The sequence below is a fragment of the Ascidia mentula genome, chromosome 2, assembly GCF_947561715.1.
Source record: "Ascidia mentula chromosome 2, kaAscMent1.1, whole genome shotgun sequence".
Classification (NCBI taxonomy): Eukaryota; Metazoa; Chordata; class Ascidiacea; order Phlebobranchia; family Ascidiidae; genus Ascidia; species Ascidia mentula.
Genome location: NC_138567.1, coordinates 9,275,818 through 9,301,467, shown reverse-complemented (window position 1 = coordinate 9,301,467; position 25,650 = coordinate 9,275,818). Strand labels below are relative to the sequence as shown.

Below are 25,650 nucleotides of genomic sequence, written 5' to 3'. Positions count from 1 at the left end.
TCGTTTAAAATCAACTTTGTCACTGGCGGCAGTCCATTGGTAGTGTCACGTGTGCTCCTGTGTCATTTTATTTGGAACGCCGTATTTCGCTTTAAAAGTTCCAAAACGTATCAAAAAAACATAATGAAAACTAAAAAAACAAGTCGCTGGTAGTTTATTTAATTAGCACAATCACACTCGGGGTAGTTTCCGTTTGCTGTTGGATTAATAACGTACATTGCCTCAAATGTAAAATCACAGAATTTGTTTTTCGTGTAAGTTCCTCATTTGCTCCTAGGAAAACACAACAAAATGTTACTCAGTAATGTTCGCGTTAAACATACCACTGGCAGCTGGGCGTGACTCTATCCAAGTGTCAGAAGATGCATCGCGCGTCTGGACGCTAATACGTCGCCGGTTCCGCTATTCGGGAAAATGGTTAATCGGGGACAATCAACGCGCTGCATCTGCCTACTGAAGAAGACGCGTCAACTAAGTGCCAAGTAATTGGTCCCTCGAGTTTCGCCGCAACACCACAAACACAGCGCCAATAAGCTGCTGCATGAGCAGCATGTGCCTAACGACGCCTTGGAGATTACGCTTGTCCACAAATGATCGGCAAACAATGGAATGCCCTGTTTTGTAGAGCAAGTCCGAACTCAATCCATGGTCCGTGGTATCGTTCACATACTCGCAGTGGTATGGTTCCCAGCAGTGTGGTTGAATTTCAGTGATAGCGCTTATCAGAGTTACATGAAGCTGCAGTTACGTTATGTTTGCTTATGGCTGTCGCGCGCCTAACCAAGTTGCAAAAAACAGCTATAGGTTGTAAGGATCAGATTAGTCAGAGAATTGTAACTGCTAAAATGTGACTTTAATGCAAAAGGTCGTGTAACTAATAATTTGCACCGTGCATTAATTCTTGTGGGCAACTTGCACAGATATCGGATATTTGATAAAAAAATGCTACTGTTTTCTAAATAAGTTCTTTCCAAATACCAGCAGTTTGAGATACGTATTGGGAGCTAACCAAATTTGTACGTTGTTTTGAACAGGTGTAAAACGTAGAAAAAAGCAAAACCAAGGTGTCAAAGTGACACACCCCCTTTGGTTGAAAAATGAAAGGTGACGTCTCCACCACAAAATCCCACCTCATGAGGGCGATAGAGTACGATTTGGATCAGCTGCTAGAGACGATCGAGCAAGCGGGGAGGTCTGTTTCTGTCAATCAACGATCGACCGAAGACAAGCTTGACGGAAAAACAAACCAAGTTAAAACGGAAAATACATCAGTTGTGGCCGCTAAGAACACGTATGTATCTTTGTAACTCGTAGTAAATTGTGTTAGTATAGTGGCACAAGGCTATGACGACACAAAACGTCAACAGCAATAACAGTCACGATTTGGGAGGTCGTGACTAGGTTTACATTGATTTGACTGGAAAGGCTGTTTACGTGGTAGACTAACAAAAGGTTTGGAAACATTAGCGGGCCTTTAAGAAAAATAGGCTACAATAGTTAAGTTAATATTGAGTCGTCAAGAATGCTAATCAGAGGTGTATTGGGAGGCCAGCTTTGTGAAGTGTTTGTAGAAGCAAATACATCAGAAAGGGATTATAGCATTATCCCTATGCAGCCAAATTGTGGAGCAACTTTTATTGGAATTACTCACTTGACATTATTTGGTGCTTCGACGATTTTACGAACCAAGCATTCCCTTTTAACAGAACCTTAACTTTACGACAGCCCAAGAAGGACTCTGGGGGCGGTAAACGGTCCAGCAAGTCAACAGGCAAACGAGCAAATGGGTATCCCGCTGAGGTCTGGACGTTTTACAGCGGCGTAACAGCGCTAAGCAAACACGCGCTTTCGTCAAGTCGGTAACGTTCTTCGTGCAATTCAGTCATTCCTTACTTTCAGCGGTGGTTGCAGTATCGCGCTTTAGGAATGACTCTGCGCATTCGTACTGTAGGTTTATTACTAAGCGCAGAGAGCATCAGTTACTGTTTCCGCAGTTGTTTGAACTTCAAGAAACAAATTTCTCGCCGGGCATCAGCATCACCGCTTGACATCTGCCGAGCGCGTAATTACCGAGTTGCCATTTCCTGACTCTAGTCTGCGGGGCCAATTTTTTTCTTGAACCGTCGTTAGTCACTTGTGATGCTTCGGGAATCGTAGATGCGCAGGCACTGGGACGGTTTCCGTCACGGTGTTACGAAGTCGAAAAAGAGAAACGCCCCTGCCCATCTCAAAACACTGCGGTCGCTTGATGTACGCCAGGAACGTAACTGATGAAAGTAGTATTTATTTGTGCTTCTACCAAGCGCATCTTATCTGTTATCTGTCGCGTTGTGATGGATTTAACATATGGAGTACTGAATGGGGCCTTGTGTTAGCAAGGGGAGAGCGCAGGCCATTTGTCAGAAATGTGTTTAGTGTTTTCGAAAAGCTTTATCGCAAAGGATAGTTCATTTTACGCTGTCCTGACCACGCGCGCTCAGCGACATAAATTCAATTTCGTTATGCCTTGCGGGCAGGGACCGCTTGTATTTTTCAAACTACAGTTGAGGGCGTATGGCCAACAAAGGTCAATTGCACCCATAAATCGTCAACCATGCGTCGTTCCCAGACGATTTTTCAATTTCCTCTGTTGTTATTTGTGCCATTGCGGAAATAGTGAACAAGAGTGATTTGCGAAGTTGTTGTTTTGTAGAGGAGATAGTCACCAACCATTCACTGAATTGGACGTAGAGTTTCCCGACTACGATAATCTGAGTCCGTTGCTGTGCCACAAAAACGAAGAGAATTTATTCCAGACAGATTTAAGTCTTGCGAAAAGACGTGATGTCTCATTAGGTACGTGTTTGTTTGCATATGTTACCAATGCTTTGCTAGTTGTATGTAAATGTTCATACATTTTTTCTGTGTAGATGGAAAACCGAAGATAGAACAAAACACTGTGTATGACAAACTTTCCAAAATTTCTGGGGACCTCTGTTTCGACCCTATTGAATACTCTGGTTGTGATTTGCAAGGACATTTAATGAAGGAGTTAGTTATTTCCTCATTTGACTCCCAACCAGGAAATCAACCCGATCAATTGAAACATAATACTGCAAACAAAACAATTGACTCAAAGTTTGATTCAAGTTTTTCTCCTGTCATTTTACGAAAATCTTTGGTTGCAAGCAAAACAGCTGGAAAGTTTGCCAATAAAAAGAAAATAGATGATTTTGAACTGGAAGATATGATAAATGATGTGGAAGATGACTCTTATTGGTTTACGAACAAGCAGTCCGACACAGAGAGAAGTGCAACACTCAAGCTGTCGCCCAGGTCTGCTTTCCCAAGTAATGATCTGCTTTCTGGGACAAAATGGGGTTGTGAGGACGGACCAGACACTGTTCTATCGACAAGCAATTCCGACACTGGAATAAGTGAAAGAAGCAGCCTGTCAAGTCCCTTATCTCCAACCTCAGTAGATTCCTGTGGTTCATCTTCTTTGACATCATATAATCCATTTGCAGTTGAGTGCATCCATAATTATTACTGTTGCTTGTTAGTATAGCTTGATTTTGAACTGTTAAAGTCGTATATATGTGGCTTTACTGGCAGCTTAAAAAGAATGTTCATGTTGCTAGGTATATACTTTGTGGTAATGTGCTGTATTCTTCAGAAATTACCTGGGGAATTGGATAAGGACACTTTGCTTTCCAAGCCACCAAATGGTTTAAGGTCAGGTCTAGTAAAATCTTCTGCTCAAAAACCAGCCAAATTTCCAGTAACTTCACTGCCCACAAAGAACATGAAGTCCCAGCCCAGTAAACCTAGTTATTATGAGGTAAGAAAATGATCACTTGCCAAGGATTAAAACTGAATAATGGTTAAAATTGGCTCAATTAAACCAATCTTAATTGCTGTTAACTGAACAGCATAGACCACTGTGTAACATGCAGACAAGAAAATAACTTAATTACCAGATCAATTTCTGTAAATGTAGTTAAATAGTTTTGGGACATGTAGTACTAAAGTATGTGTTGAATAGCTAACTTGTGTATCATCGGGCTTCTGTAAACTTTTACACATTCCTCTCTACACCAGGTCCATTGGACCGAGCCCATTACAAACAGTTTGTATGCTATTGTCTGGCCACATGTTTGCTTGTTCTGACGCATGCAGGCGTGTCACCCATTTCAGCACCATGCTATTTTTTTTACCACAATACATGACATAGCCACAAGACGCTTAACGTTCAATATGTGTTAGATGAATGCAACAGGTCCGTACGACAACGTCCAACAGCCCAGCAAGATGGCTCTGCGAGTTAGGCCAAAGCCACAAGTCCAGCCCAACAAGTCGTCCATTGCTCTGGCTACTGAACAACTGCGACAGAAGCATCAGGAACTTTTGGCATTGCGCAAGGCTAAGGCGAAAGATCGTTCGTCGAGCGCCCCGGCAAGCCCTACACTTACCAGGAGGCATGGCGCAGGTATTGGCATTATTTTAGCTATAAAATCCAGTTAACATCGATTTTGGTCCGGAGAAATGCCATTAGTATCTTCAAAAAGGTTAACATTTCCCCGCCATTATTTTCCCTTTACGAATAGGACGACCGGGTTTTTATGTTGCAAATATTGTTTCCTCTCGTCGGATGAGATTAAGAAAATGGTCGAAAACACTGTCAACAGTTTCTAGAGAAATCGATTTTACGAAAAAGGTTTTTGAATGTAATATACTTCTGACGCACTTGTGTAGCAAAATTACCTAATGTAAGTATTCACAAGTACAAAGCGGTCTTTCCATTAAAAACCCACTTAAAATAGATTCCCTTGCCACTTCATTATTCGCCAAAAACATGCTTAGCAAACCAAAAAGGACGGACGACGCGTTTCCATACTTAAAAGATAAAAGGCGGTGCTCCGTTTCTGGTCGCTTTTAACACGGACGTGCGAAAATTTGGCCGGCGCCAGGGATGCTTATTGGAATGCCATAAGTGAGCGGTGCCACCCAGGTTGCGAGGTCTTGCAGCATTAATGCCTTTTTTACGGCGCCAGGCGAAACTGGTTCCATTCCCATAATTAGGTTACTGGTTGCAAAGGTCCTGTTGACTTAAAAGAATATCTAAGAATGGATCAAATTTGCGACTTGGTAGAAAAGTTCCTTTTTCTAATGGCTATTTGTATTACTCCACAAAACGTTTAGATCCCAATGCGATATAGAAACGCTACAGATTGTTTTTTACGGACAATCAAAGTATATGTCGCCCACTTCGTTTTGCACTGTTGAAAACCGTCCCATAATCCCAACGGGGAATCCCCACAACTTTTCGCGAGTCGCGCCCGCCGAGCTGCGCCGCATTCTTGCGCAGCGGAAAATGTGACAAATTCGCGTGCGGAACCCCCCACTTACCGACCCTAGCGGAGTAACTGTAACCAATCGTACAGACCTTAACCTATTGTGTTCCAGATGCAGCTGGTGTCGGTGCAGGACGGCGGATCGGTCGAACAATGGGACGAAATATCGGTACAAGACGCGTGCGACACACTAGCACCACCAGCCTACGCGACCGCAGTCCGTCGCCTAGCAGGTAAAACGCTTGGAGCCCCGGAATCGCGCTCCGTTGATTCTGGAAATCGCTCCGTGTTTGTTATGCATGTTTAGGCTTCGTCGACTGTGCGTTAATGGCAGTCTGTTTGATAAGAAGGTGTTCGTTAGTTGGTGCGTTTTGTGCAGAATGTTGTTTATTCAAAGTTTGACAATTTAACAAATGGTAGGAAGACTGTTTACGGATTTGCTCATAATTCTGAGAATAAAGAGACTGTCCCATACTATTGGCGTCATTTAAACTGTTCTTGCCGAAAACGGTTTTTGTATGAAACATGGCAATGTTGACAATAGTATGGGCTAGTCTCTTTGTAGTCAGAATTAACAAATGCTATTTTGTCAGTATTGAGCTGGAAATGCAAGCTCTTTGTACTAGACGTCTTAACTGGTTGTGAAAGGGTATTACTTCAACTGATCTCGATATATCATGATTCAGTATAGGCAGTGTATAAACTGTTATGAAATAGTGTGTTCTGCCATGCAGAAGCGATTTCGTGACGACGGGCAACAGGGGGTTCGCAAGAAGCATGTCTTCTTCCACACTGCCTGCTGACATTAACACCGGAATGCGAAAGTCAAGTGAGTAATCGGCTTAAATCTTTTTTTGTGGGGTGAGAGCAAATAAAACAGCTGCTTTGTCATAATCTTGGGGCAGACCCAACGGCGACTAATGACAAACGAGCTGTTAGTGCCAAACTGTAAAACGCAAAGTTCTCACTTAAATAGCAAAAGTGCTCATTGTTCGACTTCGATGCGCTTTGAACTAACCCTTTATTTGGGCCTCTGCGCAGTATCAGTTCGATCCCTTCGCGGTCGCCGCTCGGGCAGCTCCACGTCGCTCCTCTCTCTCGAATCCGAATCGTACGAAGAAGACTTGCGCGAGTTGCACGATGACGCAGTGAGAGAGAGAAAAAAGGAACAAGCAGCTGCTGCAACGGTGAGGAATGAGGTTGTGAAAGTCCCACTTAATACTGGGGGATTTTTAACAGCGCATTATCGATTTGGGTGTAAAATTTAGCGCCGAGGTTTTGACAGGCAAAAGACTATATTTGGAAAACCAGCTCCTTTATCCGCCGATCGTATTGGGTTGTTAAGAAATGTGGGCGTGCTTTTGCGTGTAGCCCAAAAGACACCCAATGTCCACTTCCAGCCTATCGGCACACAATGATAGGTTTGTCTCGGATAGCGTTTTTACACAATACCCACGGCCCCGTAATCAACGCGAGGCGTTTGATTGGTCCAAAACGCCTGTTTCATTAAACTGCAAAAAGCGTAAAAAGGCAAAAAGTGTTCGAAGCAGCTGGAAGAACAGTTTTCTGTACACAAGAGCACGCACTTATCGTCAATGGTTTTTTTTCACATCACCGAAAAATATCACCGGTTACGCTTAACATTCGCAATTGTCACGACCGCATAATATTCGTAATTGTCACCGCGTATTTGTTGACATCAGTCACCCAGCATATGTCATGTTAATGATTGACACGGAGACAAGGTACACGTTTGAGCGGTCACCGTAACATGACATCGGTTAACAGCAGCGTTTTAGCAATTCTAGCAAAGTGGCAATTTAGGAAAACAGCGTTGAAGTCAACCACTCGCTTTCTTGAGAAGGCACGAAATATGGATCAGGAGGTCTGTTGTGCGCAAATTTTACGCTTACGTGAGAAATGAGGCTCGTTTAGCTCAGGTTGCATTCTGTATTTTTTGGCGACTTTTAAGTAATATTTATTTTTTGCCTCTTATTTTTACAATAGTTTTTAGGCTCCATATGCAATTTCGCTTCCCATATACGACAACGGAGTTATTGTTTTATAAGAGCTTAGTGGAATATTATTGATCTCCATTCGCTTAAACGCAGAAAATGCCTTAGAGTTTTCGTTTATTGATATGACAATGACGCAGTTTAAATCAAGTAGGCGTGCGAATGACAGCCAATGCAACTGGCGTGCTTGTCGTGAGGCTTACACAGTTTGATCGTCTGTTTCCTTTCACATTTCAGGAGAGAGATCGTCTTCAGAACATCCTCGACATGTGCGCCGAATTCATGAGTCAAACACGCGAGAAAGACGCGCAGCTCGACTTCGATTTCGTCTCCGCCGCCTCAACCGCAGAAAAGGGTACGTGTTCACTTTGTATCGATCCTGTCTGTTCGTCAGTCCTCGATCGACTGTTAATGAGCATTCCTGGGTTGTGGATATTCGATTAGGGCGTCGGCAAAGTTTTTTTCGACGGCGCAAATTCCTTCTTGCAAATTGGATTTCGTTTGCATTGATCTTACAGCGTGTAGGCGTCCGCGCGATCATTAAGCGACTCTCCACCGGCCAACTTAATGGTATGGGTTGTCAACCGCCTCCCCTTCCACCCGCTCTGGGCTCAGTGATTGAAAATAAGTGCACCAAGGATCCTGATGGATAGGCAAGATTTTTAATTTAGGCTGGGTGGATTTGTGGGCACGCGCGCCGTGGAATTGATTTTTTGTGACTAATTTACAGCTGCTTATGCAACACCGATCTGCGACCTTTAATGTCAAACTGTGTGATCGAATACAATAAAAACGATTCTGACCTTGAAAGTTGATTTTTTTACAATTGGGAATATTGCGCCTTTTCTGAGTATTAAAATAATAATAGAGGACGCATTTTATTTTGACAAGTTTGTTTGGTTTCATGTTTCAACAAATTTTCATCTAAAATTTTTTTGCGTCCTGCTAATGTTTGGTTGATTTCCTGTAAACGGCGAACCTGCGAAAATCCATTTTCTTAGTCTGTGACAGCCATTATTGCCGAGTAGCTCGCCATATCCTTAACACACACTCTCATTAATATTTCATGGTAAATATCATTAGCGTATTTATAGTCGCCACATTGTTACCGTGTGCTTCAAATATCCAACATAGGACATGAAATATTTATGGACCCTGGGATCGCGTCGCATGTTTGACATGAATTACGTCGATTTACGCTGGGATCTGATGTTTGTCATTTATAAAACATACCTACACCCCATCGTGATTTAAGCCAGTGGTAATCTGAATGCTCGCTGACCCTTGGTGATAACACAACGCGAAAAGCCTAAAATCGAGTGAAAGCTAATAAATGATCTGATGATTGAAAAGCTTGCAGTAAGAACTCTGCATAAATAAACCAGTGATTACAAGAGTCACCAAATTCCAACGCGAAATACCCAAAAACTTTTTTCGTTTACGCCCCTTGTAACTGTCCCCATTTCGTTTCAGAAAATTCCAACAAAAACCACCAAACAGCTTTATCGCTAGCAATCTCGCCCACCTCAGTCTCAAAACAGGGGAACTACCGTCGTCTGGCCTCATTCGAGGAGGACATACTGAAACAGCCGCTAGGTGGCAGAAAATCCGAGTTGGTCGTCGATGTAAAAGCTGCTTCCCTGGAGGACGAGACTGAACGCACTTTAAAAGCCTTGCAGGGCGATGACAATACTCTTAAGGTTGGCGTGAGCGATGGAGGATGCTGGAACCTACCTACGGTAAGTCCCGTGACACTTTTGAATAATCGTATGCAGTGCAATAATGCGCCTCTTGTTCTTTCTTCTGCGCCTTGTGACCCAGCTAGAAATATGCAAATGTCAATGATTCGTTTGTGGTTGCACGCCGATTTTTTGGGCCACAATGACTTCACAGATAAGACAACATTTAACTGTATTATTTTACAAACTGTAATACACGTACGTTGGGTCACAACTCACAGGACGTTTTCCCGTTTTTTTCGATAAAGTTGCTGTTCAAAGGATCGTAAAACTAAGATCGCAAAACAAGGAAGGTCGCAGAAAACTGTGATCAATTGTATTGGGTCGCGAGGAAAAAAAGTTTGGAAACCCTGCTGTGGACAACGCATACATCCGTCACGTCATCTTTCAACCAACCAACCGGTTATCGATTAATTTGCCCCGAGTGTTGTTGTACCCAATTGTTTCGCTATGTTTGACCATTATCCGGACCAAACATCTGCAAATGCCAGCTATATTTACGCAAAGGCGTGACGTCACAACTTGGCACGATGGCCATCGAGTCGAGAGCGCATTGACGCAGGCGACTCGCGACAGTCCATACATCACGTCGGTGTTTGAAAATGTTCACCAACGCCACATATTTTCTGTAAAAATGCAAATGTCATTGTCGCTTTTTTGACAGGATGATGGATAAACTAAAATGAGCTTCTGGAAATCGCAAAACTTTATGCGTTTGTCATTGTGAAGTCCTTTGCCATGTAGTTTTAAGCATGGGTCGCATTCGTAAATCACAAAAGCAACCGTTTTTCTTGTGAAAAGTAATGTTCCTGTATCATTGCCACCCAGACGCCCCCAAGCTAATTGATACGATCAGGTTTCGCGCGGGTAAAGCCTTTGTTGGTAATGGCGCGCTCTTGATAACCGATTTCCCAAGTACGAAAAAGGCCTTGCCCTGCTGACTAATTGTGTGCGACCTCATACGGCTGGTAGTCGTAACAGGTGACGGACTACAGAAAGTTTTAAAGGACGTGTTGTGCTATGGTAAGCTTGCATATATGAACTTATAAGTACTAGTTGGGTCCAGAGGGTTGAATGTCGTATGCAGCAAGTTAATGTATGTTGTGCACTCATGAGAGACATAGATTCGGCGAGATAGTTTATAATTTACAACTGCCCATGTATGGATAAGATGGAAACCGACATGTTTCTTTTGCGTGGCGTGTTTTTGTGTAAACACGTGGTTAAGTTGCACAGGCAAGATTTAAACCTCTGTAGTATACATGTGTACTGCAGCATGTCAACTACCTAAATGGGTTTTCTGACCGCGTAATTTCTCTTTTGAGGTGCCCACGGGGCGTGGTTACATCCATTACAATGACAAGATAAGGGCGGCTTGTAGGTATGAACCCCACAAACCAGTTATTTTAAACGCCTTAGGAAGTTGTTTCAAAATAAAAAACCCAAATCCAAAACTTAATTGTGTTTGGGCGTCGTCAGATGGATGCAAATACACAAACACGCAGTAACTGTATGTATATTTACTCGCCTTGTATTACAAACCCATGCAAATGCGATTGCAGCGCGGTAATCAAGCTTTGGAGAACTGCGCAAACTGCCCGCAGCACAATCCGTTGCTTTATGACCGTAATTATATACCACGGGGTCGTCAGGGTTTAAATATCCGCCGGTTCTGGTGGTCACAAAAAATAATAAGACATTGTGATTTACGTTGCTAATAGCAAAATAAAGATCAAAGTTAAGAGAAAATGGAGTGACGTGGCCAAAAGATGTAACAAAACATACACCGTGGCACACATTTAACCATTAAACCATTACTGCACTTAAATGTAACCAGTGTTGTTTTTATCCTTCAGGCCGACATTGCGGAGGTGAAGCGACTTCGAGAAGAGGGGTTTTCCCGCATAGACGAGATCAAGAAGAAGATATCGGAGCTAGAAATACAGCTGAGTGAAACCGTTAGCGAGGTGAATGACCGTAGGGTTTATTACCTTATACTCGTATGGGCGTTTCTTTTTTTCTCTAAATGTTAGCCAAGTGAGGAAAGAAACGTTTGTGCGTAAGAAGGTTACGATATAGTTTAGGGATCATGTGTTCAAAGTCGCATATAGTTTACTTTTATAACTAATCTGCTTTCACTGACTATGGAAGCGATACTTGGTGTTGAAAAAAAAAACGTTTTGCTGCCGTCCGTTGTATAACTGTATATTTAATAGTGTATATCGTTTCCAAAACAGTCAGTTTGGTTTTACACCTGTTCACAATCCCATTGACAAACTTGCGCAATTACCAATTTACCTTAATCGCCGTTGGCGGTTTGAACCCGTCATTTAAATATGGATTGTTAATTTGTCTCGCCGGGACTCAATTTCTCATAACGAGTCACAGTCAGATGAGCTTCGTGATTTAATTTAAATCAGAAGCCGCCTGCTAACGACCTGTACGTTCCGCTGTGATGTTAATTGATTTTTTTTATAGATATTCGTTTGGGAAACGTGCTAGGGTCTTAAGCGCTGTTTTTTTTAGCAGAATATGGTTGGACGAAATTGATAGTTAGCCAAAAAAATGTTTGTTTAACGTCGGAAGACAGTTTTCTGTATGTACAAGAGCGTAGTATCGTAGTGTGATTGTTTATGAAAGGATATAATATGTTAACATCATGCATGATGTTGGTCAACCTGTGCAGCGATTTTAGCTGCAGGAATTGCTTAAAATCGTTATGAGTGTTAATGAGTTTCACAGATATGGGAGGGTGTGTGCAAATGGCTGATTGTGGCAACTTTATTAATCTCTTGTACTTCAATATCGCTAATATTCTTCTTAACCAATCTCTTATTTAACCAAAACTGATTTGTCCGCCAACGTAGAGCAAAACCGAAAAAAAACGTTTGATCTCGATTTTCTTTTATTTCTTGTCCCACTTCCTCTGTGTGTGGGAACGTTGGGAACTCGGGAACTTTGAGGTAGTTTCGCCGAGCCTTCAACACATTACACCGTGTCGGGTTGCTCGGCTTCTTTTGTCGCTTGTACGCCGGCTGCGCATGGCCTGTGTTTTCAAACCAAGCGCGCGATTCACACTTTAAAGTTCCCAAGCTCAGCTGGCCGAAAAGACGAGCATTACTCATCGCGGTTTCCTTTCAGTTTGGACCTGGCTCCTATGCAGCAGCAATTGTAAGAGTCCATAGCTGTGTTGTGCATGCGTAGGCGTTAAACATGGTCAGAAACTTTGCGGAGTTGTGGCGTGGGAGGTTGACAAGGGTGCGACGAAGGCGCCTTAGGAAGGTTCCGCCTTGTAACGTGTGTGTGTGGCAGTTTACATAGATCCGGTTGAAGTGGAAACCTTTTGTTGGCCTTCTGCTGGTTGTGTACACACTCGATCAGAAAAAGAGATAGGTTTGTGTGCTCTAAAGGTATTGTACTGGTCTGCGCGTTAAGCCTTTGGCAGTGACATTATGCAGGAGTTGGTGCATCGGGCGCTTGTGTTTGTGTACGGTTAAATTTGAATGTGTTTAGCCTTTGGGCGAGAGGAAGGTGGTATATGTTAGTTAGGCTCATGATCAACATGTTGGTATTGTCCCAATGCAAAAGTTTGCTTAGTCAGATCCCAACGGTGGTTTTTATGTAGACATTGTACAGCATACAATACAATACAATACCGAGCAGTTATATGTTGTTAAAGTCGTAAAATCTTAAAGTGGCTGCTCTGTTTAGGTCTGTTATTTCATCCCTATAGACTTTCAGTGTTTGCTGGTTTCGTTTAGGATTGCCACTTCAATCATCTTTTACCTTTACGGGGGTACATTAGGTTTATTTTTTAAAAGCCGTCTTTTTTCAGCTCGAAATGGAAAAGGCTTTGGTAGATGGGGAACTGACTTCTGAGAGGTCATTGTTAGAAGCTGATGAACGAGCTTGTGAACAAGTTAAGGACAAGATTATTCAACTGGAAGAGGAGTACATCACTCAAAGAGAAAAGGTAAATTTGTGCAAGTGACTGTAATTATTGACGTAACATCTTGGCACTATTTGTTGAGTACAGAAAAAATGTAACAACGAGTTTAAGAGTGGATGTTTGTTATCCCGTATGTAATTTTACATTATGATGTTTTCTGAGGCTGATTATGTGTGTTTGGAATATATCCCGGGCCGACTCATTTGGCTTGTATCAGCCCATTGCACCACATATCAACCTATATTTTGCTATCCTTGATCCCGCTATAACCAATGACTACGTGACGAAAGCAGGGCCAGCAAATCCAGTGTAGGTGCAAAAATTCAGCTGTATATTAAGTGATCAAAAACAAGACTGAGTTATAATGCCGCATCTCCACTTACGCGAATGGCTGGCATTGTACTTCACTGGTGAACGTGCCAAGGCGCAAGCACAAGTCCATTGAACGCACACACACACACGCACATACGGTTACCGCAAACGCAACGATCCGTGACAACAACGTACGAGCAAACAGCAGAACCCGCCAAACGTTCTGTTGTTATCGCTGCATCTAAAATGGCCGACAACACCTAACTTGGTGCCGCATAACGCCATGCAAAATCCTCCCCTAACTACATACAATGAACACCACGTGTTTCGCCCCACTGCATTTATTGCAGACATCACTAATACAAACTGTCACAATTTTTACCATTTCTGTTTATTGCTATGGTGTTTTTGTAAAGTTGGCAATTTTGTTTTTTTAGCACCAGGGATTGGTTGAGAAGGAGAAGCAGAAATTGACTGAACTCGGCGATCTGATATCGGAAACCAAACGTCACATCGATAAATGTCCCGAAAGCATGCGAGGATCAATGGAGGAGAAACTCCACAAAGTATGAATCAAACACATGGGGAGACTCATTGACTGAACATCAATTGCCTCTAAGCGTTTAGGCGTTGTAAAATTTGGGTGGATGTTGGAAAAATTGTATAACGACTAGTGATGTCTTGCGCCGGATCCGGGTACCCGGACCCGGCCGGATATTGACCAATTTTCAATACCCGGACCCGGCCGGATAATACACTCGATTTTACCGGATAGTTGGGAAAGCATTTTTGTCCTAAAAACGGACAAACATTTCGCAAATTACTCATTTTTTGGGACCCGGTCTGTGAAACTCGCCGACTTCCGATTTTTCGGATGTTTGTTATTAAGTTTGTTTGTGACGTCTTAGCTAACCTTAACATAGCATTCTGTTTGGCAATCAAACATTTTTGCCATACCGATAAAATACACGAATCGGTGTTAACAAACTGCCGGATCCAAATTATCCGGCCGGATTGGATTGATAACTATCCGGATCCGGCCGGGCCGGATAATTTGGAACTGGGAACATCACTAATAACGACACAGTGGTAGCTTATCGTGTTGGCATGTTTTCTGCGACTCACCAACACTTGGCAAAGGATAAATTAACAAAATTAACAAATTTTGGGTAATGGCGTGAAAACGAAATTAGTTTGTGGTGTTGTTTATGCGGTTATATGTGCCTGCAATAGTCTACTCTTCATCAAAACGATTACCCAATTTAGTCTTCAAAATACTCACACACCTGTTCCCTCTTTTATTTTCTTCTCAATGCAATAACCTTGCTCTCATCCGAATTGCAGGCACAGGAAGAGATGGAGCAAGAGACACGAAAGTTTGAGGACGCGGAATTTCAGGCGCTGGAGACGGTGAGTCGTCTCGACGAAGAAAAGGAACAAACACAAAGGACACTCATTCGACAAAAGAGGAAACTCGAATTACAAATCGACGCGAGGAAGGTGGGTTGTGGAGATCAACGATATGACAAATGACAAATTGTTGTGTGTATTTTACTTAAATTGCGCGAATCTGTAAGTAAAACTCAATAGGAAATGCAAGGCGTTGGTGCCCTACATGCAATATCACATACCTGTATTATGGTCATTTTTGTTTGTTAACCAAATAACCAAATGGTTCGTGTATTCTGCTTGCGGATGTGCGTCGACGAAAGAAGGGATATAACCTAGGAAGCATTAGTAATCTATTCCTGCTTAAAATGCTTCATTTCGCCCATTTTCGCCCAACGTTTTGTCGACGTTTTATGGGCCGCGTAAAAGTAGTTTAAAGCTACATTATAAATTTAACCACGACTAAGTGTGCCTTTGGTTTCTTATATTTGTAATTCACTCTCGTCATCTTTAGGTGCGAGTCGCAGCATTGGAAGATCAACTGTCGGAAGTGAAAGACCAGCAACGTGTCGAAAACCAACGACTCAGCAACGAGAGAGATCAAGCCATCGCTGAGTTGCAGGAGGTAATTTTGGCGTTGGACCTTTTGTCAATTTTTGTCGTGCTTAAAAATCAGTCTATTTTACTGAATACGGATATACACGTTTGCGAATCTTATTATTACTTTGTAACTATACGCGTGGATTCTGATGGCTTTAAATGTGGAGTAAAAGGAACTGATAGTGTTATAACTTTCTGCTGAGGATGAAATATCCCAGATAATTCTTTTTCGGTTCAGCTTATCAAAAACATTAACAAACCCAAAAATATTCCAGAATCACAATGTTTTATCTACCCAATTACAGTCCTGAATAAATTGTTTCCAACAGTTTATCGGCAATCGTTTTTTACAAATCAATCTCTAAACCAGTGTTTCTCCCCTTTCTTGACCTTATTAAATACTCTGACATGTTTTAGTTTAGATTTAATAAAATTAAATTTTAGATTTCATAAAAGAATTACATTTTAGATTTTATTAGTTTAGATTTAATAAAAAGAATTTTTTCGGTCTGCAATTGCAAAAAGGTTGAGAACCACTTCTTTATAGACAGCATCTGATCGTTGTAAACAATTACAAAACTGAATACAATAATTTCCTCCTCCAGCAACGAGAAGAAACCACACTCCTGGAGCAAAAATTTTACCAGCTTACTGGCGAGATGCCGCCTCCACCCCCTTCCATCCCGCGATCCCACAACCGCATCCCTTCCGCCGCCTCTCAGGAGCTAATCCTCGCCTCCGACTCCGGCAGGAGGAGTTCCTCGCCCGTTAAACGTCAAATTAGCGGCGGATCGGTCGGAAGAACCAACTCAAGTCAAGCAGGAACAGAGGTAATTTGGTTGTTTTGGGTTGATGTGAATTCCTTTCCATATGGAGTTTGTCGTGTACATGTTAACGTATTAGCATCACAAACCCAACTAGTATCGCCACTTTAGGATTTTTAGGATTTGACATCTGGTCAAAACAGCAAACAAAATTTTAATGTTTTGAAAATCGCTGCGACTGGGCTCACTGACCCTGCAGAGACATTTGGTCTCGTCCAGTTACGTCTTAATGTATATTCCATATCTCCGACCATTAATTTAGCGCAAATACACGTATGTTACGTTCAACCTTTTTAATTTGTTCAAATAAGATAAACAAAGCCCAAAAATAACCAACGCCGAAAAAGGACAAAACGGGTGGATTCCGAAAACCGAATATTTTTAAGATTACATCATTTTGGCATCCTTTCGCATGATATTTTCCTAACAAGTAATTGGGTTTTCGCTTCGCCGCCTCACGAGCGCCTTCACCGCGGATCAGCACCAGATTTTACAGGGTCATTAGCGTCGTTGACCTTTGCACCTGCCTCGCAAATCGCGGATTGTTTTTCTACTTTTTGGCTCGACCCAAAGGCGCTCGTTAACGTCAACATGTTCACCGCAGCTCGACAATGAAGCGATTGTGACGAAACAACGCCTTCACGCCGGCTTATCCTCGCAGCTCGTTGAGAAGGCGGACGGTGCGGGCTCGGACAGACAAGGTGGGTGTTGTAAGTTAGCGAGAAAAATTTTCTACGTCCTTTTTGCGAACCCCGCGCTTGCTAATTCCTGTGCTAAAAGCTTGACCCCGTTCTTCTGTGTACGATTTAATCCCCCTACTTTCGTGGTTGTTGACGTTGGGGAAGGGATAGTGTTACATTCTTTCGGGCATATTGACGGTTAAACGCGGAGTGCGATAATTTACTTCGAAAACAAGGAATTCCACATTGAATAGCTGCGTTACTGCAAAAACAGAGAGTTGCTATGTAAACTGGTTTGGTTATTTTTTTAAAGGGTGCGTTTGTTATCATAACGTTTGATTAAACTGGTCTTTGTTTAAAAAAATTATTACAAACACGAAAAGACAGACTACCACCCGTACAATTTGCCCTATTTACATTTGACACGTGTATATCGTACTTTGTGTTCGGGTGCTGGGCAACAGGCAGAAGGAGTTACGATGACATCACAGTTGCGACGTTACCTCGTCGCCAGCCCTTAGTCACCTCCCTCAAGCCCACTACCACTCACTACAGCACTCTGCCCAAGCCCCTGACTGCAAGGGCGCGCCGAAGGGCCGCAGGTAGCCACGTGCACGCGGTGACGTCATTCACTTCCACTTCATTCAATTCGCACACGATCACGTGCTTAATTAATTCCACCCGTTCACTCCTGGTGTATTAAAAGCTCAACACATTTGTAATTCACCCAATGTTGTTTAAATTGAGGTTGTTTGTCGTCTTGTTCACACATTGGTTTAAAAAGTCAATGCAAATATTTGGTGGTTAATTGCTGTTTCATGTGTTTTGAGTGCGCAATCATCCGTGTAATTCATCACTGACATCAAGGTGTCGTTTATTGTTCACCGATCACCACATGTGAAAACGGATCCACCAAAAACAGATTGTTGTTGCTTGTGACAAAATGTGACGCAAGTCACCCATGGTGTGTTCAATCAGAATTTTTTCGACGTGATTGGTTAATTGGAAAAAATCGCTCTCTCCCCAAATCCTATGAGGAACTCTGTATAAAAAGTATTAACCGGATTCCTGCAATTAGGTGCCACTTCGCCACTCGGTGTCGCTACCAGACCGGCGGGTGACATGACAACAGACGAGCAACTCAACGCCCTGCAGCAACGGATAAAGGCCTTCGAGGTCACTTCGTCGACAGGGACTTCCCCGAATTACGTGCAAATGAGTCGGAACAAACTGAGCCCGTCCGCTCATCCGGCTTACCAACGCCTTGGCAGCAGCAGCAGCAGCCAGTCGAGGTAAAGGGTCGTGTTCAAAGCAATCCGTGGCGACAATAACAAATTACAGCACTTTGATATTAATGGTTCAATTCAATTCAGGTTCAGGTCGTCTGATAACATCAGCATCAGTTCGATGGACAGTCTGGACACCACCCTTTCCGCCTGGTCAATCCACAGCCAAGACACGTATGTAACAACACAACGTTTTATATCTGTTGGTTATAACTACAACGTTGATTTCACTACTTTTACACGTGAGGTAACAGGATTTTGTAAAACCGCAGTTACGTGCCTACAGTTTAAAGCTATTCGATTATTTCTCTTATTGACCAATGTGATTAGACTATATGCACGCTACATAAATTACAACGTATACCGTACAATCACATGATAATTTAATTTGATTTCGTCATACCGCAGGCTTGGCACTGGTAAAGTTGTTTTGTTTCTTTACAGACCAGAAATGAAGAAACTCATGGAAATGGAACGTCTTATCTCTGAGGCCAAGGCTGAAAAACAAAGGCTACTCGCCAGCGTGGTAAGTTGTCATAGTGACGTCGCCTTAACGCAATGTGACGTGCGTCCTTACGTTAATTATTGATCTTAGACCATCCAAGGACATGGGGAATGTAATTGATTAAAATCCGACACATTATGGTCACAATGGAAACGCAATTTATTTTTTTTTATCAATCGCTGTGCGACAATTTCATCTTTTTGACTGGGGGTCGCGGACTTTGAAGAGATGCACATAGCGCTTTGACAGTTGCTGTCATATAGAAATTCAATTAGAAAATAAATGCGTTTTGAAAAACTTGCAATGCTCCCGTGTGAAAGATTATTGGTGAAATATCTTTCCTTCTGTGTATAATCACCAATCGATATTTATACGCGAATCGCTAACATTTACAATATTTAAGGCAAATCGCAACATCTCTGGCGAAAGCTCGTCCCCGAGAAACAGCGACACCAGGCGGCCGTCGGCCGATGCAGATTCCCCTAACGATGACGTCACACAACTGGTAAAACTTCGCAGCAACAACAATGGTGACAAGCGACAGGTTAGTTGTGAAGTTATTCCATTGCGTTTTCACCCGGAATAACCTTGCTTCTGATTGGTGCAGGCGCGACCAATGACAAGGTACTTGCCGGTACGATCGTCTGAGTTCAACCTGAATCAACACATTGAGTCGTGCGGACACACGCCCACCACTTGCCGAAATTTGACGATTAATGCTACGTCTTGTCGGTAAGTTACATTTCCAAAGGCTTTTGACTACCATCTTAAATTAAAAGACATTTTTTGCACTGGGTGATAGTTTCAAGTATTTTCAACGTTTTTCTCTTCTGTTTAAACATTTTTCTGAACATTTTAAATTCATTTTAACTTTTGATATTTTTGATAAAATTGTTTTTATGTTACCAGGGGTTACCTCACGAAGATGGGAGGTCGCATCAAAACTTGGAGAAAGCGTTGGTTCGTGTTCGACAGAATCAAGAAAAGTCTCACTTACTACAGTGGTAAGTTACCTGAAGGGAATGTTGAACCACAAACTCCCGAATATGTTTGTTAATATAACTTCTGTTTATTCGCAGATAAACACGAGACGAAGTTAAAAGGTATGATCTACTTTCAAGCCATCGAGGACGTGTTTTACGATCATCTAAAAACCTACAAGGTATGTTCATATGACATGTTGGTACAGACATAGCGAAAATAAAAACATGCCAGTATCAAAAAACTTAACATAGAAAAACTAATGTAAAAATAATAATTTAAAAAAATATAATTTAAATATATAAAAACTCCTGAAAAAAAAATACAACTGTTTTTTTTTATTTACCCCAATGCGTGATTATTCAGAGCCCGAACCCGTCGCTGACATTCTGCGTCAAGTGTTACGACCGTGTGTACTACATGGTGGCACCCAGCGCAGCCGAGATGCGCATCTGGATGGACGTGATCGTCACAGGAGCCGAAGGTTATCGTGAATACATGAAGACTTTAGAATAAGGAATGGCACCGGGACCTTCATCCTGCAGAGTGATTGGCCGGCCAGGAAAGGCGGTACAGAAGAAGGTCAAATTGAAAACAAATTAAAAAATAAGTACACACCGTTGGCGTTGCCTTCCCAGCACAAAGATTCACAAAATGTCATTTTTAGCACTCTCTGTTAATCGCGCGTTTTATGGGAAGTGTAAGTTACTTCTTTTAATCATAATCTTTAAGCAATAGTTGTTGCCAGTTGTGTGTGAGGAATTGGACATGCAAGTGCAATTATAAATCCAAGGTTTGTTGGCAGTTTACATACCACCCACTGGACATCATTCTTAGGATCATGAATCAACTGAATTAAAACTGTGAATTGCCTGGCAACTCTTTTGCGACATATTTTCACCCGCTACTCAGTATTATGAATGTCCTTTTTACTATTGTCGGCAAGCACACATATCATCACTTCGCAATTCTATTTTCGTCAATCATGATACAGTTTCTCCTATCCACGTAAAGACGTTACCCTCAAATGCGTGTTATAGGCTAACTTTCTGCAAGTCTTTTCTTCATTGCGCGACCTTGTTGTTTAAAGTGTTGTGTTTTTATGTTAGAAACTTCGTCTTTTCTCTTGCCTCCGTTCGGTCAATTGCCGTTTTCATATACCCGCCCTCGACGTTAAGTCGTTGTTGTTTTACTTCGGTTATTTGTACGTGTGTTGTCACTTGGTTTTATTTTTTTATTGGCCAATAAAACAAAATTGGATAATCTCTTGTGCAAGTCAAAAGTAACTTCAGCGATAGGTCAGGTTTTCCTAAAAAAATACGTTAATTTCAAGCAAATACTGCAAAAATTCCTAGGCAAAAATTGCGCCATTTTCAGCAGCTACAATACAGCATTACTGAAAATTTGGGATATAAGCAAAAAAAATAGGGAAATACGCGCAGTGCACTAACAAACGCAGACTCGTTGAAGATCGAGCCTGAACTACATTTTAATCTCTTCACGAATTGTATGCCAGGGCGAATACAATTAATCTGAGTATTTATTTTAAAAGTAGGCCTACATTTTGTCAGCTCGAGAGAATTTCGGATATATTTGTGCGAAAATGCTCTGTTTTGTAAAACAATGTAGACGCGTTGTACAGACCTGGCGTTGTTAAAACCTCATCATGCCTTTTTCTATTGACATCTTTCTTTAATTATGAGCGATATTTGCGATCTTTGAATTTGAAGGGAAATATAATAGATATCATAAAATTCGCGCGAAACTTGCACGCATGACTTATCTCAATTTGAGAATTCTGAAAGTCAACTATCTTTGCTTCGTTCAAGAAACGTTTTTGTGCGAGCCGAGGAGCAGGACTAATGCTTTTGTGATAATGGTTTAATACGCCGACATGTCAACTGATGAACCGAGTTCTAGTGGTCTGTATTGTGATGCCTGTTCTGCACATATTCCAAATGGTAAGATGCAACAACAACCTATTTAGTGTATGTATTTATCATGTAATCTATTGTAAATCATAAAATAAACGTTCCCGAATGTTTGAGAATTGATTCTGGGAATCATTTCCCATTCTGTTGCAATTTGGCCCTGAAGATTATATATGTCTAATTAAAGAAGACTGAAAGATTTTAACCTGAAACGTAAGTTTCTTAGACAGTTGCTCCCGAATGTGTATTCATATCATGTATGCGGAATGGAGGTAAATAAAATATCACATTAACACAGAAACAACATATCAGCAACATCTAAAAGGACGTAAACATACGCGGAACATTGAAAGAATCAAGGAATGGAGTGACACTGCAAAACGATCTGTTTATGTTAGCGGATTGAAAAGTGTTGTTGCTGCAGAACTGGCTATTGCAGATTTCTTTGGGCAGTTTGGAAATGTAAAAAATGTTACAATTGACAAAACAAACGTAAGCATTATTCATGCACCTATTTTACTGGCCTGTGATGATTAGTAAAAGGTCTGAGTTGCAAGTTATTCAATGTTCAACTGACAGTTCCTCTACAATGTGGTATTACTCATGATCCACAGCTCCAAGATCTTGAGCTTGGATTGTTTAACTCACATTGACAATAACTGCAACTGCTGATAATGTTAAGTTCCAAAGTGACAAAGATATGTTGCTTTGGGTAATGCAGTTGCTACAATCTTATGTTTTAAAATGAGTGCTGTCAGCTGGGCTTTGATGTTTGTAATATATGACTTCAAAGGATTTCTGAGGCCAAAAATGTGATTCTGAAGTTGCTTGACATGAAAAATATCACTATATGTTGCTTACACGAAAGTCTTACCATTGCCTGGTCTTATTGTTGTATCCAACTTAACTTAACAGACCTGATTTGTTTAGAAACAATATGCCATTGTGGAACTGGAATGTGAGGAAACTGTTCAAAGTGTGCTTGCCCTGGAAAACCCCGCTATTGGTGGGAACCCCATTACGATTAAACCAAGGTGTGAGCAACTGAAAGTTGGATCATGGTTATTTATTCTTTACATGTTTTGATACCCAATACTATAATGTACAGAGAATTTAAAGATCACAAACCACAGACTAAAAAGGAAAGATCCAATCAAAAGATAATTGTGATTGATGAGAAGCTGTGGCAGAAGTTGCTCGATGTACAAAATGTAAGAGTTGACCTTTTGAGTGAAACTGAAGTGTTTTAAGTGCATTTCAGGTGTAATAGCCAACAATAAAACTGTTTTCTCAGGTAAATGAACAGCTTCTCCTTTTATATGAGGAAGTTAAATTGTCTGGGGAGGAAATCCATATCCGTAACCTAATTTGTAAACTTCTGCAATCAGCCCTACATGAAGCATTTCCCAACTGTGTCCTAAAGCCATATGGATCATCGGTACCAATAAATATATTTAAATTAACAGAAAACTTTTATTGTTGTTTATGGCTTGCATTGACCTTATTTGCATGTTGCACATCTACCATTAAATTTTCAGAAAAAGCAGATGTTTACGGTTTAGAAGTGTTAAGTTGACCATTTAATACAGGTGAACGGATTTGGAATGCACGGCTGTGATCTGGATTTGCATTTTGAACACAGCGAGATCCACCCTGATATTTTACATGAAATCCAGGTTCATCGAAAAGAAAACTCCGATGGAAAAGAAATGGAAATGTTGGAATACAAAGCTACCTGTCAAGAAATTGTTGCTGCCGTCGGCGAAGTTATAAAGCAATGTGTTCCAGATTGCCACAAAATTAAAGTTATCTGTCAAACGAGATTTCCGCTAGTTCGATTTCGCCACATGGGGTCGCATGTGAGGTGCGATCTTTCCCTCTCCAACGAACTGGCTTTGGTCAACACCAAATACCTTCAACTTTGCTGTGATGTATTTCCACTCTTAAAACCATTGGTCATAGTTGTACGAGCCTGGATGAAGCATTGGGAGCTGGCTGGTAGGTAAACTTTTCTTTTCAAACAAGACTTAAATTAAGTTGGGTCTGTCAAATTATGCCTTTTCTTTCCCGTTTCTGAAGATTTAGTGAAAAAAAAGAAAGTTGACTTCATAGTTTATAATACTTATTGGTTAATTACACAATAAATTAAGTAACGTCAGTGAATAGAAATTTAAGATTGCCGCGAAGTAAGCTGTGTGTATAATATACTCCAGGTGGAATACACGTCAACGGGCCAAGATTAAACAACTACGCTGTCACTCTTATTGTTCTGTTCTTTCTACAAAACTCGGGAAAACTTTCCAGCTTGTCAAAAATGACCTCGCATGTCCCGATCACCGAGCGTGTGTCTGTAAACGGTTGGGATTGCACCCTGGTCGAAGCACACCTCGTACCGAAAGTCACAGATCACTCTTTGCCTGGTTTGCTCGCTGATTTCTTCCAGTTTTACGCGAAGGTGGACTTCTCTAAGACCGTGTTGGATACCCGATCGGCCAGTTATGAAAGCTTTACACCAAATGGGTTCGGGGTGTTTAACAATGGCGATGGTGGTGCACGGAAGTTTCGCCTCGGTGCCCTGAACATCCAAGACCCGTTCGAACTTTCTCATAACGTGGCCGGCAATGTCACCGAACGCCACATGCAGAATTTCTACAGACATATGCACAACGCGGCTCTCGTGGTTAAAATGAGACGATACCAGCACAAGTCCATGTACTCCAATACCTGGGGTTTACTAGAGCTCTTCATAGACCACCACCGTAAGCGCGATGATCAGGAGACAGCTGCACCCGAGCCTGGAAAGGGAAATGCTTACAGTTTTGACGTTAAATTAAACCCGGCAGGGTCAGAGAAAAGCGAATATTATCAAAAAGCCGCTGGCTACTTCGTCACGATTTTGCGCGACGTGTTTGCCATGGACTGCAGTGTCGAGAGCGAACCAGAAAGCCTTCACCTCGACGATGGAAACGAGGCTGTGGACTCTTCTGTGGCGGTCCAAACTTTCCCAACGCAGCACTCCTGTGACGTAAGCGGCCCCGAACTCGCAGGAGGCAGAAAACGACCGGCTGAGGACGATGACTGCGCATTTTGTAAGCGCGCGAAAGTGGCCATAAACTCGAGCGACGTCCGAACGTCTTCAGTCCAGCTTCCCTGCCGTATTCAGTGCGAGGCCAGACAAAGACTTTGGCAGGGTCGGAGGAAAGCGCGGCGCAGACTCGTCCAAAAAGGACTCGCCGACTTTCTGGACCTGGAAAGAAAAGTGTCCCAACTTCTCCTTGCCGACTTGGATAAAAAAGATCCCAGCGCTCCGGAACAACAGCTCAACACGAGTTCTTCGTCCATCGACAGCAACGCGCCGCCCCTGTTTTGTTTCACCACCGGAGTTTGTGTAGCAGACGACGGAGCGTTGCGCCTGCAGTTCCGCTGCACTTCCGACGACGGCCACAACGACTACGTCAACTTCCTTCACCACCTCGAAATGTTTTTGCCGAACTTGCTGAAGAAGTGCCTCGCCCAAATGCCACACGCTTAGAATTCGGTGTAATTGCAAAAATATAACGAAGTATATATAAATTTGATGTTGTCGAAATGTCAAAAAGTTATGAAAAGTTGCGGATTGTGGCTTGAACAAAAACTGAAGAGGCATTTTACCTCACGCCAATTACATAACAATGTTTTGCAAAGTAAGGGGTAGTTTATCGTTGCCTCCTAATACTACAGGTCCGCTGGCTCTTCTATAGAGTCCAAATCCCAAGTATCTCGGGTTTTCATCGGTTTATGTCTCCTTGCAGTCCATACTTCTGGTATTCAATGTTCAATTACGTAGTAGTTAATTGCACAAAATACAGTGGGTTTTCATCGGTTTCTGTCTCATTGCAGTCCATACTTTCAATGTTCAATTATGTAGTAGTTAATTGCGCAAAATACGGTGATTTCATTTTATCCTTCGGCAAGCTATGAAACCTAAGGATCTTAAGTTCTTATATAGGTCAGTCTTCGAATGATACAGCCATGCTCTTTTTGAAATGATACAGCCTTGCTCTTCTGTTTGCGTTTGAATTTACAAACCAGTTGCACAAGATTGTTCAAATAAATCGAGTACCTAC

At 42.0% G+C, this 25,650-nt stretch overlaps 2 protein-coding genes across 2 annotated transcripts; both read left to right on the top strand.

Annotated features, from left to right (window-relative positions):
* The first annotated feature begins 1,038 nt into the window (after positions 1 to 1,038).
* LOC145890417 (uncharacterized) lies at positions 1,039 to 20,870 on the top strand. The gene is made up of 25 exons (XM_082981409.1): positions 1,039 to 1,291; positions 2,693 to 2,835; positions 2,910 to 3,505; positions 3,656 to 3,820; positions 4,246 to 4,468; positions 5,446 to 5,566; positions 6,068 to 6,162; positions 6,375 to 6,520; positions 7,586 to 7,703; positions 8,822 to 9,087; positions 10,944 to 11,054; positions 12,923 to 13,060; positions 13,786 to 13,914; positions 14,693 to 14,848; positions 15,252 to 15,362; positions 15,943 to 16,167; positions 16,766 to 16,862; positions 17,920 to 18,133; positions 18,215 to 18,301; positions 18,572 to 18,653; positions 19,036 to 19,176; positions 19,240 to 19,364; positions 19,542 to 19,636; positions 19,712 to 19,794; positions 19,980 to 20,870. The coding sequence occupies exons 1-25, from the start codon at positions 1,098 to 1,100 to the stop codon at positions 20,127 to 20,129; spliced, it is 4,011 nt and encodes a 1,336-aa protein (XP_082837535.1). The 5' UTR covers positions 1,039 to 1,097; the 3' UTR covers positions 20,130 to 20,870.
* Positions 20,871 to 21,433: 563 nt separating this feature from the next.
* On the top strand, positions 21,434 to 25,239 carry LOC145889257 (speckle targeted PIP5K1A-regulated poly(A) polymerase-like). The gene is made up of 7 exons (XM_082980177.1): positions 21,434 to 21,574; positions 21,843 to 22,036; positions 22,475 to 22,578; positions 22,653 to 22,755; positions 22,839 to 22,982; positions 23,134 to 23,542; positions 23,758 to 25,239. Exons 1-7 carry the CDS (start codon positions 21,508 to 21,510, stop codon positions 25,074 to 25,076), a joined length of 2,340 nt encoding a protein of 779 aa, XP_082836303.1. The 5' UTR covers positions 21,434 to 21,507; the 3' UTR covers positions 25,077 to 25,239.
* Positions 25,240 to 25,650: the final 411 nt, after the last annotated feature.